A 17,417-nucleotide genomic window follows, 5' to 3' on the forward strand; every position below is an offset into this window, starting at 1 on the left:
CAAGCACCCCAAGGGCAGTTTGTTCCTCTGTGCTACTGCAGCAGCTCCCATCTGGGGAGGTGGCACCAGCCTATGGTTAGTTGTCAGCCGGGACCTCACAAGCTCCTTGCAGGTGGGTGGGCAGTGAGAGTTGCCCGGCACAGGATGGTGCCTGGACTGACATTTTCCACTACAGGGCATAGGTTCTCCTGCTGCCTTAGAAGTCACTTTTAATGTTAGAAGTCACTTTTAATGATGACAAATAAGCAGTCAGGATTTGGACACACTGGGACTGAGATTGCACAGACAACCTTAAAGTGCCCTGATTATTTAGCTGTCCTGTGATATAGCCTTGGACTTCAAGGCTACACATGCTCCTCTTAAGTTTACCTGCCTCATTCACTACAAAACACTGAGGAGATGTAGGAGGCTGCGGGCAGACTCCTCTGCATCATTTGCTGTGCAGAAGAAAGCTATTGCGTGGCACAAGAAGAAAAGGTGAGGAAGACCTTGGGCTGTGTTTTGCCTTTGCCAGCACAGTGCTGACCCCTCTCTGCCCTGGTGACTGAGCTGAGCCCTGGTTTTCTCGTGCTGAGCCTCCTTACCCACAGCCAAATGCACAGAGAGTGCGAGGTACAGCCAAGGACCCCCAAACGTACTTGGAAACTCCACTCACCTTGGTGCACATCTGCATGCACATCTGAAGGGGGTAGAGGTGATTGTCTCTCCAGCAGCAAGAGTTTTCATGGCCAGGAAGTCCTCTGTACTCCTGGCTGGAAGGACACAGGTCTGCAAGGATGGGGTGAAACTCAGCATTTTTTAGCAAATATGTTGTCAGGACAAGTGAGGAACTAGGAGCCATAAACATGAGGACCTGTGATCTAACTGGCTTAAGAAAAGTACAGCCAAAGTTTGTATTGTGGTTCATCTTGTTTTTTTTTTTTTTCTATGTATTTTATTATACAAGCTGGCAGAGAACTTGTTCAGAAGAGGAAAAAAAAAAAAAAAGCTATATGTTCTTCTCCCTCTTTCACTTTCTCTTTTTTTGGTGTGAGATGACAGAAATACCAGCTAGATTAATCCTGACTGCTCTGAAGGGGTGTGCAACTCATAACAGAAACTCCAGGACTCAACAGGGTCCTCCCTCTCCATGGCCACTGTGTACTCAGACAAGCCAACAGCCAGCATCAATGGCAAAAAAGCCCATGCTCTCTCTGTATCTAATGCACTGTGACTTTGGTGAAGTAGGCACACTTATTTCCTACCCTAAATCCCCGATCAGCTTTCTCTGATCTCTTTTCCATGGTAGAAAGTTCTTAAGAGTCAGGGGGTTGGTTGTATACCTTGTTTTAAAGGAAACATTGCCTTTTATATCTCATGCTATGCATATTAAAATTTATGACATTTGATATTGAAAAGCTGATTCGAATGCCTTACCACAAGGATTTCCCAAAGTGCTCTGGCAGATTTTTCCCTGTCTCCTTTTCTCTCTCTCTTCTTCACTATTTCTTTTCACTTTCATGTGTATGCGCTCTCTACTGCCAAGCTCTCAGTCAGTCAGCTGGTTGGTTGGGTTGGCTTTGTGATATAGGAGAGTCAGTCCAAGAAAAGACATTTTTAAATTAAATACTTTGAGATTTACACTTAGTGATATTCAGGGACTATTCAGAGTTTCAGTGGCCAGGAGGAATTTAAGCCATGTTTGCTAGTGTATTGTCTCTTGTAATCAGGCATTGGTTTACTTTGATCTAATGAAGGCACATGCTCTGCTAGCCCTAACAAAATGGCATTTATATGTACCCAGAGGCTGCAGAGCACACACTGCTGCAATTTAGCTTGCAGTAAACTGTTTGCTAGAACAGCAAACTACTAAGGAGTGGCTGCCAAGCTAGAGAGTTTACACAGGTCTTGCCCTCTGTTCATCTGCTCTTGAACGCGAGCTTGCCTGGGCCTCCAAGAGCTGGGGAACAGGCAGAGAAGGGGTTCTCCTGGGGACTGTCCCACCTCCACCGGGCTGGTGGTGCTGGTGGGACAGCGCACACTCGGATGGTGTACAAGGTTCAAGGGCTGGAAAGGAAACTGGGATAAGCCAGTAACTGAGGAATGATCCAAACTCCTGAAGATTTAGTGATTAAAAACTCACTTGGATGGGACCAAGTGCAACAGCCTTCCCTCTCCCTTCCCCAGCATTCTGTTTTTACCATTACACTGAAATGGTGACCATTATTTTAGACAGTCGTAATCATAGCCATGGACAAAATGAATCTTTATCCAAAATGACTTCTACTCTCCAAGACTACTTGCTCAATGCTTAGTTTGTAGGTAGTGATCTGGCTTCATTTCTACCTAAAGTATACCTTGTACATTTTTTCTGAGAAAAGTAATACTCGGTAAAATTTAACAGGGCTAAAAAAATCCTTTTCATTCTTACACTTGTCACTTATAGCATTTTTACCTTTGGCTGCTGAAAAACAACAACAACAAAAAAGCCACCTGCCAGAAGAACAGCTCAGTGCAATGTATGTAAATATATAAACCCGCCAGCTATGTGCTTGATGTTCTGCTTTGCCCCCACTTCCCTTCATTGCCAAAGAAAAAGTGAGAGTGGTACCTTCAGGTCACATCCATCATGACAGCCCTTTATAATTATGAGGACCTGATCAACACTTGACAGGTGAGATGTTACCAGGTACTGGCAGCATAAAGACACAGTGATATTGCACCGTAAATCTTACTTCTCCAAGCTGGGCTTCAGGTCATGAAGATTACTGGGTGCAACAGTGCAGCAGTTTGTATTTACAACCTGCTAACAACACACTATGGACCACGATCTGAGCTTATTTACATGGGTGTCAGCCCAAAGTAGCCTCTTGGTGCCACTGGATTTACACAAGATTTACACCCCTGTAACCAAGAGCAGAATTTGGCCCTAAATTATGATGTAGTTAAAGACCTCGTGTTTCTGAGTTGTGGAGAATTGTTTACACCCACACGAAATGAGTCATAAAACGCCATTGCACTGATTTGCTAGACTGTTAGACCCAATTTGCTCAGGTGTAAATAACTACCCGTGGGTGGCATAATATTTGCATTCCATAACTTAAGGCATTGCTGTCTGCTGCAAATCAGTCAGGCTTCAGAATCCAGTATCCTCCCGGGAGTAGAATGGATGCTCCCGGCCTGGAGAAAGTGATGCAATAGCAGATTGCTAATGAGCGCGAGTCCACAGGGAGTGACATACCCGGATAAAATTGGAATATCTTGCATATACTTTCATTACCCAACCGGTTATTTTTTGCAGCTGAAGTCTCGTGTCCTGATGACTCCCTTAGCGGTCTCTCCACCGAGAAGCACACCGGAGCCAGATATTAGTTCAATCCCACAGGATGCAGCTACGATACCCAACTCGGCCACCCCACAGGCTCTCACAGGTACCAGTGTCCGGTGCTCCTGGGCCAAGGGGTGAGCAGGAACCAGGGGCTGACAGCCAGATGCTGTGCTTTCCAGAATGGGTGGAGCTCATGAAAATGGGGTGTGTGCAGATTAGACTGACAACCAGTGGGAAAGAACAGAACAGAGATGTCCTGCAAGATTATATTACGACTGCCACAGGTCAAGTTTAGTGGAGGTGTCAGATCCTTTCCTCTTGAAATGCAGACATCAACAACTCATGAATGTGGCCATTTTATACTCAACACTCGCCCCATTAAAGGTGTTGCAATGGCCTGACTAAACCCTGCTGTGAACTTGAAGCATCTGTTATAGCTGTGGGTTGAAGGAGGACAGAGGAGCCATAGTCTGACTGTAGGCAGGGTTACCAGCACATAAACCCCAATGCCTTATCACAGCAACAGACCTGGACATTTCTGACTGTAAGCAGAGAAAACATAGGCTTATTCTTTTTTTTTTTTTTTTTGCTTGTATTACCAGAAATAACATAGGCAAATGCTTTTAAACTGATGTAAATAAGAAGAAAATCAACAAGACAGTTGATTTACCCTGAGATTTCAGCAGACAAATGGATTAGATAACATTAGAATCTAAACACAACACATAAATCCCATTATTTCTTAGCTGGGATGCACAGAGGAGAAGTTTTCCATCTGCTCTGGTAGCAGAATGATACTAAACGTAGCGACAATGACAATAATAATATATTTTATTCTCATTTATCCCTTCACATGCAAAGACTGTAAAGTGCCTGGCAAACATTAGCCAAGTGGTGTTTCAAAGCGCTGCCCTGAGAAGTGTGTCTGGTGCTGCTTTTGGAGGGGACAAGGAGGCACAGTCCACCAGCCCCACCAGGTCACTGGGGGAGCTGCAGGGCTGGAGGCTCCGTGGGCCATTTTGGGCTCTGCAGATGCGATGTCCTGCATGTCCATCTGCCCATCACTGTGCCACCAGCACCTTTCCAACAGGCTCCCACCAGAGCAGGGCTTGCAGGAGGTCAAGGCAGGCTCAGGCTAACTTTTACCTCCCTGTCTTCACTGAAAGGACCATAGTTGACACCATTCCCCAGCGAGGGACCCAGCATGTTGCCTGCAGGCTGCAGGATCCCTCGCGGATTAGAGCCCTGGACAAAACTGGTGGCTTATCATAGCAGAACCCACATCCTGCAGATTTGGCAAGGTTTGGCATGGTGGCACACCAGGAAATCTGCGCCCTGGCAGCCCCCTGCAATTCATGCATGCTGCTGCTGTCTTTAGTTGCGTTACCCCTTTGTTTGTTTGGCACTTGGAAGGTGTAAAGTGCTATATAATGATAAGTATGATTGCTATTATCCTCCTGTTTACCCAGGATATACTGCTTGAGCCCCTTCCACTGTTCAGTGAGGGATGGGGTAACAGAGTGTGCTGTGACAGTCGTACTAGATTTTCATTACAGTGATGCAAACTGTAAATTACTTGCAACTTTACACAGCTGTCATCATGTCCTGCACTCTGCTTGATGGTTTTTTTTGTCATGTATCTGATTTCTGTCAGAGGATAATGTTATATTGTCTGAGAGACGACAGCTCAGGCACACTCAGCCAGCTATTATAATATGTCTCACTTTAGCCTGACTTTAGGCTGTGTCTTGGTCGCCCCTAGTTACCAGAGCGTTATCTCCGCTTCCTCCAAGAAGCAGTTAGTCTCAGCCAAGCTTAAAATAAGTTCATGTCAGTGAGAAGAGAACACTGATTTTTTTGGCTAATGTCAGCAGGCCTGATGGCATGTAGAAAAACTGCCTTTGCAGGCAATGGCATGTGAGAAGAGGCATGCGGGACTTGGCTGTGGGGAGGCTGGGGCATCCCTCACCAAACCCCTGTGTGGCTCAGCGGTGTGACTGTGGTCCCAAATGGCACTGCACGCCTTGAGGTGATGCAGTTCACAGAGTGCTGGGTTGGACACGGAGGTTCAGGAAACTCCCAAAGACCAGAGTCTCTGCCATTGCACTGTGCAGCTCAGCATAGCACAACCCTCCAGAAATTACAGCTGCATTTATCATAGAATCATTTTGGTTGGAAAAGACCCTCAAGATAATCAATTCCAACCATTAACATAACGCTGGCAATAAACCATGTCCCTAAGATCTATGCATCTTTTAAACACCTCTGGGGATGGTGATTCCACCTCTTCCCTGGACAGCCTGTTCCAACACCTGACAACCCTTTCCATGAAGAAATTTTTCCTAATATCCAATCTAACCCATGCCCAGTACAACTTGAGGCCATTTTCTCTCATCCTGTCAAGGTCAGAAGCAGCAAGAAAACAAAGGACCCCAAAACTGACCTCAGAGCAGTCCTTCTCAGAGGGCCTCTCAACAAACCAGTTTAAAAACACATAGGCAAAACAAATAAACAAACAAAGCCAAAACACGCCTAAGGCTGGAGTTACCAGATGCTTTAAGGTCACCCCTGCTAGTCACTGTCCCGCACTCCTTGGGCATTTTTTTTGGTCACCAGCTGCATGGACAAGGTAGTCTGCAAGATGGCAGACCCCAGGCGCACACAGGAGCTTCTTGAGTTGCCTGTAGCTTTATCCTCACCTGTGACACAGAGCAAAGCTCACTTCACTTAGGACATTGGTGATCATTGCGAGGAAGCCTGGCTGTGCCATTGCAAATGGCTGTAATTCACCAGGAAGAGCTTGCAAAATAAATAGAAGTGTATACAGCTAGCATTTGCTAGGATGCTCTCAGGGACATTTTGTAACAACCTTGTTGGGATTTTTTGTCTACAGTCTGCATTTACGTCAACAAACAAGCAAACCTGGGGCCGTACCTTGACAGAAAAAAAGTGCAGCAGCTCCCAGAACACTTTGGGCCAGAGCGACCATCAGCGGCCCTGCAGCAGGCTGTGCAGGCTTGCATCGACTGCGCCCTCCAGCAAAAGGCGGTCTTCTCCCTCATCAAGCAGGGCTACGGGGGCGAGATGGTGTCAGGTAAAGCATTTTTGTAAGGGGTTTGTGGCCAGTTGGGAAGTGCTTGAAATTTTAACCTGATCCTCAATCCGGGACTGTCCTAGCTATGCCATTCACATCAGCACGCTGGCAACAAGCTTTGAACATCACAGAATCATGCTGAATCACAGAATGCTTGGGGTTGGAAGGGTGTGCTCCAGGGAGAAACTAGCTCTGCTCTCCCTCTGCATGTCTATTTTTCACCTCTCCCATCTGGTCAAAAGGCAGAGGTGGGTGCAAGCTGCACTGGCCCCCAGCTCAGCTCAAACCCCTCTGCACCACCAGGACTGGAAAGGTCCACAGTGAAGGCTGCAGCTGGGTGCCATCAGCCTGCCCTGGGGTGAGAGGCTTTGTTACCAATCTGCCACTCAGTCCTGCCTGGTCCCCAGGGTGGCTGAGCTGAGAAGAGCAGCTATTTACTTACTTGCAGCTGTGTGTCTGATTTTGGGCTGGGCACTGGGGCTTCTTTACAGCTTCCCAGCAACACCAAAGTGAAGCGTGATCACAGAATCATGGAATGATTTGGGTTGGAGGAGACCTCTGGAGATCATCTAGTCCAACCCACCTGCTAAAGCTGGTTCACCCAGAGCAGATTGCACAAGAATATGTCCAGGAGGGTCTTGAATGTCTCCAGAGAAGGAGACTCCACAACCTCTCTGGGCAGCCTGTTCCAGTGCTCTGGGACCCTCAAAGTAGTTTCTTTTCATATTCAGATGGAACCTCCTGTGTTTCAGTCTGTGCCCATTGCCCCTCATCATTGCCTCTGTGAAATGAGCTGCTGCAGGAGCTGGCTTGGTGTCAGATGAAAGTGAGAATTGCAGCAGTGACTCATGGGAGGAACAGGACTAGCTGCAGAGTCCTGTGCTCACTGGTCTTTGAAATTGCTGAGGCCAGACATGTGAGCCCAGTTGTTCATACAGCCATATAAGGACGAGCAGCATTGCAAGCCTGCTTTGTGCCACACATTGCCACCACATGTTTGTCTAAAGGACAACTCGCACAGAGTTCAGCTGCTGGTGTGTCCTCTGCCTGCAGTTCACAAGCCAAAACAGCTCTCAGCTCTAGGAATTGCAAAAGTCCCAGCAATTCTCTGTATGGCAGGGCTATACAAATATATCAGAGCAAATCAGAGATCAGAGGGAGCTTCCCAGGAGCTCCTCATCTTCCTGCAGTGACACCTCTTGCTGTGTCCTGACGAGTCTCACATGTCCCATTCTGAATCCCCCGGCCTGGCTCTCAGACTGAACATGAACTTTCCTTTTAATCACAGCAAGAGTTTTGTGTCACCATGTTGTTTAACACATGAGGATGCAGTGGGAATGGAACAATGATGAGAATATGGGAACAACGGTCTCCAGTGAGCTGCCACAGATGAGTCAGGCATGCAAGAACTGCAAGTCCAATCAGTTTTGCAGGGACCTCAGCAGCTCAGCTGTGCCATTGGGACCCTCTTGTGTGAGAGCCCAGGCTCTCACCCTCTGTGCAGCATATAAATCCTACTTTCTCCCTCTCTTCTAGTTCCCTCCAGTCACAGGTGTGTCTTCCCTAAGGGACACCAGAAATACCCTAAGAATGATCCAGATTTGTTCACAGAAACACAAGACTGAAGTAATTTAATGCAAGGCTTCATTTTTGCCTGGTTCTGTGTTGCATATATGACCTTCATTAGAAGCAGGAGAGTCTCGTTGTGCACCAAGCTGGCCAAACCCCTTGGTCAGTTCATCTGAGCTGGCTCAGCTTCAGGTATCTGAGCTAAAAGCCCCTGGTTGACATTGCTCCTAACTTCATGCCTATTCTAATCACTGAGGAGGGGTGAATGGCCTCCTAGTCATGGTGTGGCTCTGAAATTGCAGCTCACTCCCAGCCCAGCAGCCGCACAGACAGATTTTGTTGTGGGCTTTCCAGTCTTCCCATGGCTTGGCTCACAGATGCTCATCCGGTTGTGGAGCATGCTCCTTTACAGCAGCTCAGGCCAGCAGGAAATCTCTGAAGTTATCCCAAAGAATATAAGCCTAAAATTGCAATTTATAGTTGTTAGTAGTGACTAGATGCTGTAGGACTGGAAAAAACCTTCCCGGTGGTAGAGTTCAGGCAGCTATATCATGTGATCCTCCTTGCAAACCTATTGATACCTGAATATGTGCTGTTACAATTGATCCTGGTGGGCCTGTTATGACTCCTCCAACTCTCTCATGGCTGGGACCTATGCCCTTTTTGATTCCTAGCTAAATATATTCCCTGATAGCTTTGTCCAGGAATTTTAATTGCTCTTCTCTCACCCTTGAGTTCAATCTTAGATGTATTTTTGGAGAGAAGTCCTCACCTGCTAGGCTGAAATACACAGTTTCTTTCAGGTCTCTCTACATTGTGAGGAAGATCGCTGGATTAGGGAAAGAGCACAAGTGTCTTCCCACAGCCCCATGTAGCAGAGATGGTGATGGCTACAGTGCCACAAAGAAACTTTCTGTTCCCTGAACATTGCTGTGGCCCACCTGTGCACCTCTTCAAGTGTGAATTTAGCCTTCTTGGGCCTGGATGACCAGAATAGCACCCATCAATCCAGCCCAGGTTTCACCAGGACTTTATATAGTGGAATTGACACTCCCCTGTCTCTTCTGGAAGTGCTTTGTTCAATACCTCCTTGAAATATATCTGACTTTCATCACTTTGTCACCTTGGTGGCTCATGGGTATCTGGTGAGCCTGTCCTGTAATTTCTCTTCCCATCAGGTCATGTCGAGCTTCCTCAAAAAATTATGGATTGCCGTGTACTTTTTAGTATTTTTTTCTACCCATATTTATCCTTGCAGACCTCAAGAACAGCCAAACTTTCCTATGCAATCTCCCAGTCCCCTTCTCCATTGGCAATGCCTCCTAGCTTACAGTATCAACAAAATCCTTTTTGTGCCAGCATGCACCACTGCTGGTTCCTCTCCAGTGTCTGGGATCTCCTGTCAGCAGAGCCTGTCATCATCTCCTGACCCACCTTTCATATGCAATCATTTCCAGTTTAACGAAAGATTTTTCGTATTTACTGGATTCCAAGTAGACCACAACCACCAGCCTGCCTTTGCCTATAAATGCACTTAAGCCAGAAAAAAAGGCCCATTATAAATCTGGTAGGCCTTTCTCCAATACAGCCCTGGTACCTTTTATTCATTCACAGCCATGTCTTTAATTCTTGTCTCCCCATTATCTTTTAAAACCTTGGGTATTGCTGAAGTCAGCCTAATAGCCCATCATTGGCAGATCGTTTTCTTTCCCCTTCCTTAGACCAGGGTATCATAATTGCCTCCTTCCAATCATACAATACAGTTCTCAGTTGGATGCATAAATTAGAAATCCTTGCACTGCTGGCCATGCCAGTCGGCATCTTTCAGCGCTCCGGGGGGAAGGTGATCAGAGTCACACAAACTCAGCTCCTTAAGCTCCTCCAGTTTGTTTCATACTTCAGATGGGGTAATTATGTAAAAATTTTTAAGACATACAAATACCTGTATGAAATCTTTTCCCCTGCTCTCATTCTTCCTCCTGCTGTGTGTTCCCAGGTACTGAATTACTCCTGCTTGCTTTCCAGTTGCAGCTTTTTTTGAGGGGAAGCAGCATCTCCTGAGCCTGCTGGTAGTGAACAGCATTGGGTATGTCCTGCGCTTCCTGAAGAAGCTCTGTCGCAGCCTCTTGTGTGACAATCTCTTCAGCAACCAGCCTTTCCAGCAGTACAACACCATGCCGGAAAGCCCAGAGGTATATGAAAACAGACGGATGGAGGCAGGTAGGCTGCTTGATCAGCTTGGGCTCAAGATTTAATAGGGCTGAAAAAATGACTGTCTTTTTTTGGTCTTGTACTGTATATGCTAAAGAACTGCAGGTCTCTGTGGGACCTTTCCAGAGGGAGGCAGTGAGCTGACTTGCAGTATTTTTCCCAGTGCCTATAGAGGAGGTTTCTGGGTGAGAACCACTGTGTTGGGGAGCCCTGGTAGTGATAAGGGTAATTTTCTTATTCCTCTAAATCCATTTGTTCTTCCGTCTCTTTTCCTAAGGAAACAAAGCTCCTATGATCCCATTGTCCTTGTTTCTGTCAATTCTCTCCCATAACTTTCGGCCTCCTCAAGGGTACCTTGCCCTGGGGTAGAAGCCTCGAAGTGAGTTCTTTAAGTTTCAGGCAGGTGGGAAGGTAGAGGAGAAATTTATCCTAGATTAAAATGCCTGTGGGCACCAACAAGGTCTCTGGTTTAGTGCTTAACCCTGTGAGACGAAGCCTGTAGGGGCTGCGGTGAGAGGAAGATGCACCCAAGGATGGTGGTGGTCCAGAGAGGCACCTGTCCTGAGCAGCACCAGGCTCCCAGGTGGATGGATGGTACACCTAGACTTCCTCCTTGCCCACACCCCAACGTGCTGGGATGGGGTGATGGCCCCGTGCAGCCCCTGTGGACCTAGGACATGTCTCCAGCCCCCTTCTGCAATCAGTGGCCAACAAGCTGCCCTGGTGCACTGACTATGGACATCACAAAAATTAGTTTAGAAAAAAAGAAAGATGCAAAGTTATGGCCCTGAACCTCTGCTTCACCTGCAGGCTTCCTCCTGACTTAAATGATTTTTCCTTTTCTTTTATTAACCACCCTGTGCGTGTCTGGGGAGCACACTGTCTCTCATGCATTCAGGTTAATAGCAGATACATGCTGGAAGCTGAAAGAAAGATGTTTTAGTGTCTACAATTGTGATCCATGAACTGCTTGATTGCCAGGAAGACCTGAAGTGTGTGCTTTGTACACCAAAGCCAGGAGTGGGCTGTGCATACAGTGCAGAAACTGCCAGCTGCCATGTTTACACATGGGGGATGAACAGCAGGGACCCAATCTGAAAAGCAACATTTTTTTTCCTCTGGACTAGGACCTTTGCAGCAACCTGAATGTTTCTGAGAGGTCAAGAGATTTCTGTAACACTGAGTGCAGCCCAAGAGGCCTGGCGTTTGCGTTTGCATTTTAATTCGCATATACATTTGCATTTACTTTTCCACAGCAAGTCTGCATGTGATGGGAGTCAAATCCACAACTGGAGTTTTTACAGCGGCTCTTACACTCTGAGCATCTCCCTTCCTACATAATTTCAATGCAGATGTCCCTGACACCATTCCCACTGGCTCTGCTCAGCCACTGAGGAATTATTTTTCCCCAGACAAGACAGGAGACGTGGATGTTTGGAAGGCTTCTCTTCCCTGGCACTTCCACTGCTGGGGGGTAACTAATAGCCCCCCTGGATGCAACATAGGGTGTGCAGTCTGGACTGGCCAGGGCTGTTGCTGGCCTGGGCTGTACTCCAATCTGCCTGGGAGTGTGATGGGGGAAGAGGCAGTGGCTCTTGGGGATTTTATGTCTCCATCACCAGCAGCACTTGTGGTACAGTGGAGAATGTAAGCTGTGAAACAGCTGAGGGCAGAGGTTATACATGAGGTTAAAACTCCCCTACTAGGCTCCAGTTTGCTCACCCCAGGGTATGATAGCCACTGGCCTGCCAGGCAGAGAGTTGTAGGGTGGGTCAGCATGACCTCCAGAGATTTGGGTACTTCCCTGTAGAAATGGGGATGTGGAAGAGGTGATGGAGGAACCACCTGGTCCTGCAGTGAGGGAGGCTGTGATGAGCTGTGCCATTTCCAGAGCAGCTGGGTGCTCAGGTGGCTCTCTGAGGTGGCAGCCCCAAAATGGGACTCTCCTTCCACAAAAGACTAAGCGAAATACAGTGAGAAAGGATTTGAGGACACTTTCAGCACTCTACTGACCCCCAACCTGGTGTACCAAATTTGGCGAAGCCAGGTTGCTATGACAAAGCCTTTTCATGGGCCTGGGAGTGCTTAGGGGGGAGCTCAGCATCTTGCCCAGTGAACCCACTGTCTGCATCACTGTGTGTCCTAGAGTGCAGGCTGGGAGTCAGGAGCTGGTTTCAGTGCAGTTGTTTGGAAAACCCACCTACTAGATTACTACTCGGCCCTAGAACACACACAAAGGCACAGAAGGAGAAATCAGCTCTGTCACATAAAGCCCTTGAGATGGGGAATTTTGGAGGGGGTGGAAAAGCTGCCTCTTCCCCGGGGCAGCTTGTGCCCAGCCCAGCTGCCCATCCATGGCTGTGCAGCAGAGGAACTGGAGTGATGGCCTTGCACCCTTCACGCTGTGCTCAGCCTGAGCCAGACAGATACATAATATTCCTGTTCATCACATCAGGCTGTATTCAACATCTCTATCGGCACCAGCAGAATAACTCCAGTTTTAGGCACTGAGGCTTGAGCCACTGAATCTATGTTTAATGCTGGATTGCCTAAATTTCCTTCCATCCCCCCGGGAGTCAGCGCTTCTCTGCAGCAAGGTCAGCACAGGGGGGACCTCTGCTAGACAGAACAGAGATGGGGTTTCCCTGTAGTGGCAATAATAAGGACAGCAGGAGCTCTCTCTCCGCCAGGTCTGCAAGGGCGCCTGTTGGGATAGAGCTCACATGGAAGGAGCAGGGCCTTAATAAAGCACCACAGGAAGCCATGCAAAGCAGCCACATTTTTCATTGTTTCTGTTCTACAGCTTGTAATCGAGATAGTCTTTCTTTTAAAATCATGTGCTTTTCAGCCCTTGTGTACCAATTACTTTAACACATGTATTGACTTTGGTGCAGTTACTCTTGATTTACACTGGCAGAAGTGAGAGGAGAAGCCGGCATCATGTCCAGTCATATTAATCCACTTACACCATACAGGAGTCACCTTTTAACCTTGCCCCGAAGCACATGCCCCATAGCCATTATTCACCTGTGCTCACAGCAAACTGCCAGATGCTAATGGCTGTGTACAGGTCAGGTGGGATTTGTTGATATATGCATATATCACCTACAGCGTCTGTTTTACATGTCTAAGAAGTACGTACGCACACACCAGGCCTCTGTAGTGAGCCTTGCTGGTGGTGCATCACCCTCCCTGCACCTGAGCCCCCGTGCTCTGCCTGCCCTGCCAATGCCTCTTGCACCAGCACCCAGCAGCTCCACACGTGGGGTGAGGGTCCCTCTCCAGCCCTCTCCCAGTATCAGTGACTTCACTGCCTTTTCTTGACACATGTGGGGACAGTCCCCAGGGGTCTTTCTCAGCTCTAAGGGGACTTTCTGGCTCATGAGAGCAATTTGTGGGGAACAGCTGCGGGATGATCCCTGGGATGTCATCTGGGAAGTGCCCAGCTTCAGGTCTGCATTACAGATAATCCTGAGATGTTACCTGTCCCCACAGGATCTGGGTTCAAATGGTCTCTGGATCTGCACCCAGAATTTTCCATGAGAGTAGTAGTGCAGTTTGAACTAAAACGGTGGCAAGATCTGGGTGAACTTTGCAGAAAATCCTGTGAAGTGTGTCAGGGGCTGCATGGATGGGAAGCCAACAGAGATCCTGTGAAGTGCCTCCATCCACACCCTCTGCGTTCAGCTTCTGTTAGTCCTTACATGCTGAGCTAATGGAGGCTTGGATGTGAACGTGGGAAAGGGACATTTCTGGAATGCATGCATACTGTTGACATGCACGTATACAATGTTAGGCTGTTATTTTTCAGAGGAAAGCATGTTTGCTATAAAAGTTCTTACCAACCTGATGGTGGGTACAGAAATTGAAGTAGTTTCTCTTACGTGGGAAGCATCAAACTTAAAGAGCATCTTCTTTTTCCCCCTTTCAGTCAATCCTTTCCTTGCTCATTCTGTCCTGAACCTGGTGTTTTTTTGTGCTGTCAAACAATTGCTCTGCTCTGCACAGAGCATGGCTTTGTGTAGCTGCAGTGAATCTTTCTCTATGCAAGGACTCCTGTGGCGACCCTATATCCGTGTCCTCATCATGGGGGAATACAGGAAGGTTCTGCGAATAAGATCTCAAGCCTTGCTTGTCTCCTCACATCCAAGTCAAATATATATGCCATATGGTGTTCCCTACCACTGCCCACAGGAGAACAGCACCTCTTCTCATGGTAGTGGCTGGAGGTTGGGCCCCACATGGAGCAGAAACACAGCAGGAGATAGAGGTATCCTATGCTACATCAGTGTCCCTATATACGGGTGTGAGAATCGCTGTAGCAATGCACTGTAAGAGTGTGACTGGTAGATACGACACTTTTGTCAGAGACTTCCCCATTGATCGTGTGGGCAAGTCACCCTTCCCTGCTGTGCCTTTATTTCAGCACCTGTTCAAGGAGGGAAATAATTCTTACCACAATGTGCAACGTCCTTCTAAAACAGCTAGGAAAAAAAGAATAACATGATAGAAAAACACATATTATTACAATCAATATTTTCTGTTTCAAGCACCAAATAAACAGTAGCTCAGAAATTTCAGGCCCTGAGAGGGCAAGAAAAATGTTGTCTTTCCCCTTTCTAGTACTGTGGCTTGTTTAATCTTGTCTTGTTGCATGCTATGAGGAACAGTGTTCCTGGCTTCTCAGCACACTCAGAATAAATGGCTTTTACGGCTATCAGTAGCTTCGGCTCTCTTCAGCATTTAATTACCTGCAAAGGCCATTTCTTGCCTCATATATTGCTCTACCATGCACATTATCCTTTAAACAATAAATAAAATATTAAGGTCACTCTTAGAAAGGGAGCAGAGGAACTGCACGTGCCATCCAGCCACAGTAAAGTCTAATATAAAAAGTTTGTCTGGTCTTCAGGCCATTTGAATTGATGGCAGAGCCTGCAGTAGAGCAGAGAAAGGGTAGGATGGCTGCAGGCATCTTTTTCTTCCTTCCTCCCTTCCTCCCTCCCTTCCTCCCTTCCTTCCGTGTATCCATCAGCAGGCTGGGTGCCTCCTCCTTCTCCAGACCAGACACAGCCGGAGCATCGTCCCCAGGACTTGTTTCCTGAAGTCAGATGTCCCGGGTGGAAAATCATGTGGCAGAGCAAGAAAGACATGCAACTGCAGCTGGAGCTGCATGTTGACATTTGGAAAGCTGGGAAGGGACAGTAACAGTTTCAGATGGTACAAGGGGTAATAAGTAAACACAGGAGGGTGAAAGAAAAGAGAGAGTAAAGCAATGCTCCTGTTGGGCAGGTTTTGTGAAGATGGTAGTAGAGGCTTTAGCATTCATTGCCCTTTAAACCTAGACCAGAAGAAACTAAAGAAATAGACACTGAAGGACAAATCCTGTCAGGAAATAAAAGTAGAGACGGATGGGAGAGAAGAAATTTATCTGTGATGTAATTTGCCTGAACTCTATAGAATTGGCAGAATTTGATAAATTTACCCTTCTGACCTTTAAGCTGTGTGATTACTGTTTGCTGACCCCTAAATGAAGAAAGAATCCATTTCTATTCCTTTAAATTTATGAAATAGTGTCTCCTTATGGATGCTGAGCAATGGAGCTATAAGCAGGCAACCCTCCAGCCGTCAGCCCCAGGGAAATCCTCCTTGCCATATTCTGCTGGGCTGTTTTACCTCCACAGTCTTGAGGGGGTGCAAGAAAATCCATCCCTTTTGAAAAGCTTTCCCCTGGGGGTGGGAACTCTGCTGCCAGAGGTGGATGAGGAGAAGCCCAAAGGCTCTTCTGTCCTTCAGCCTGAGACGTACTGAGCCGTGGCACTGACAGTGCTAGAGATTGCCTGGGCTGCAGCCCCAGAGGTTAGAAGAGAGAGCTAAGCTATGAAATGGATTTTAAATAAGGAAAAAAGATTCTTTATTATTCCATATCAAAGGGTATGCATAAGGAAAGGGGACAAAACGATGGGTGTAAATGCATAAAGCATGACAGATGAGATTGTTTCCACTATAGAAAAAAAATACCCCTGGGTATAAGCATTTAATTCAAGCTTTACATGTGCAATCATGTGGAGAAGTATGGGCACTCTTTTAGAGTCCCAGTCAGGTAAATCATGTGATCGTAACTCTGTTTAGCTTCAATTTTAGCTTTAACTTTGTTTTAGCTGGTTAAGACTTTTCCATAGAGCTATATGATTCCTTTAGGAGATGTCTTAAGTTAAGAGTCTGGGCTTTGATTTTAAATAGCCTAAATTAAAGTCAAAACAGGAATTTTCATTCCTAAACTTTTAAAATATTGATACAAATACCTGTGATCCAATATACCTACATTTCAAGCAGTCAGATCATCAGGCCACAGGCCAGAACTGATGATGAAAAACCTACCACCCCATCCAAGTGCTGCGTGCATTAACCAGCACAACTCACCAGATTTTTCATAGATGCAAGAGGGGAAAAAGATAATCCTGAGGATCCTTACCTTGTGCCAGCTCAAGCCACATTAGATAACATCACTTGTGTCAGTGTAGGCTCTGATAGCCTGTGAAAGCCGCTGGCAATCAGATGTGTAGCTCCTTGCTGCTGGATTGCTGTCGCAGCCAGGGTAATAGAAAGACTGGCTGTGGCAGTGGAGGGGGCTATGCAAGTTAGGAAAACCCAGCACTTGCTAAGTAAAAGACAAAAGAATAAATGTTTTGGACAAGAGATAAACGCCTGCTCATGTTTTGTGAGTCTGGATGAGAGGGCCCTTGTTTCTGGGACTGCCTGATTCGTGATGCCTGCAGCAGGACCTAGGCTTGCACCTCCATGGGAGGAAGCAGAGACAGCTAAAAGGGGGAAAAAGGGATTCTTGTGTTTAAGCTATTTCCATTTGACAGGTTTCAAAGTATATTCAGATATTTTTTTTTCAGGGAACGTTACTGATTTTTGCTTAGATGTTTTTCAGCTCAGTTTTTCTCTTTCCCCACATTACTCTCTTTTTTCACCCTTTAGATTAAAAGGCTGTTCCTCACTTATCTGTCTTTATCTACCTTCTGTTTCTCTTCATCCTTTTCCAGTTCACTAGGAAATAAATGGAAACCCACACATGATGGCATTTCCAGTTCCATGGGGATAAAACGTCCATTTTTTTCTTGAAAAATCTTGACCCCTGTTTAATCGACAGTGCTCCCCAGCTTCTTAGGATTTATTTGTTTGCAGTAATTATACAGAGTACATCAAAGTGCCTTTCGGAAAGCAGTA

General features: G+C 46.7%; 1 protein-coding gene across 1 annotated transcript in view; it reads left to right on the forward strand.

The window, feature by feature from the left end:
• SCML4 (Scm polycomb group protein like 4) overlaps positions 1–17,417 on the forward strand; it is a gene marked incomplete at both ends in the record, with an annotated part of 43,878 nt that overhangs the window by 4,641 nt on the left and 21,820 nt on the right. The window contains 3 exons of the mRNA XM_082047607.1: positions 3,281–3,410; positions 6,201–6,401; positions 9,996–10,190. Of these exons, the coding sequence (XP_081903733.1) occupies positions 3,281–3,410; positions 6,201–6,401; positions 9,996–10,190 (526 nt within the window). The remainder of the gene's footprint in view (positions 1–3,280; positions 3,411–6,200; positions 6,402–9,995; positions 10,191–17,417) is intronic.

The sequence above is a fragment of the Streptopelia decaocto genome (assembly GCF_964273445.1).
Source record: "Streptopelia decaocto genome assembly, chromosome: 3".
Classification (NCBI taxonomy): Eukaryota; Metazoa; Chordata; class Aves; order Columbiformes; family Columbidae; genus Streptopelia; species Streptopelia decaocto.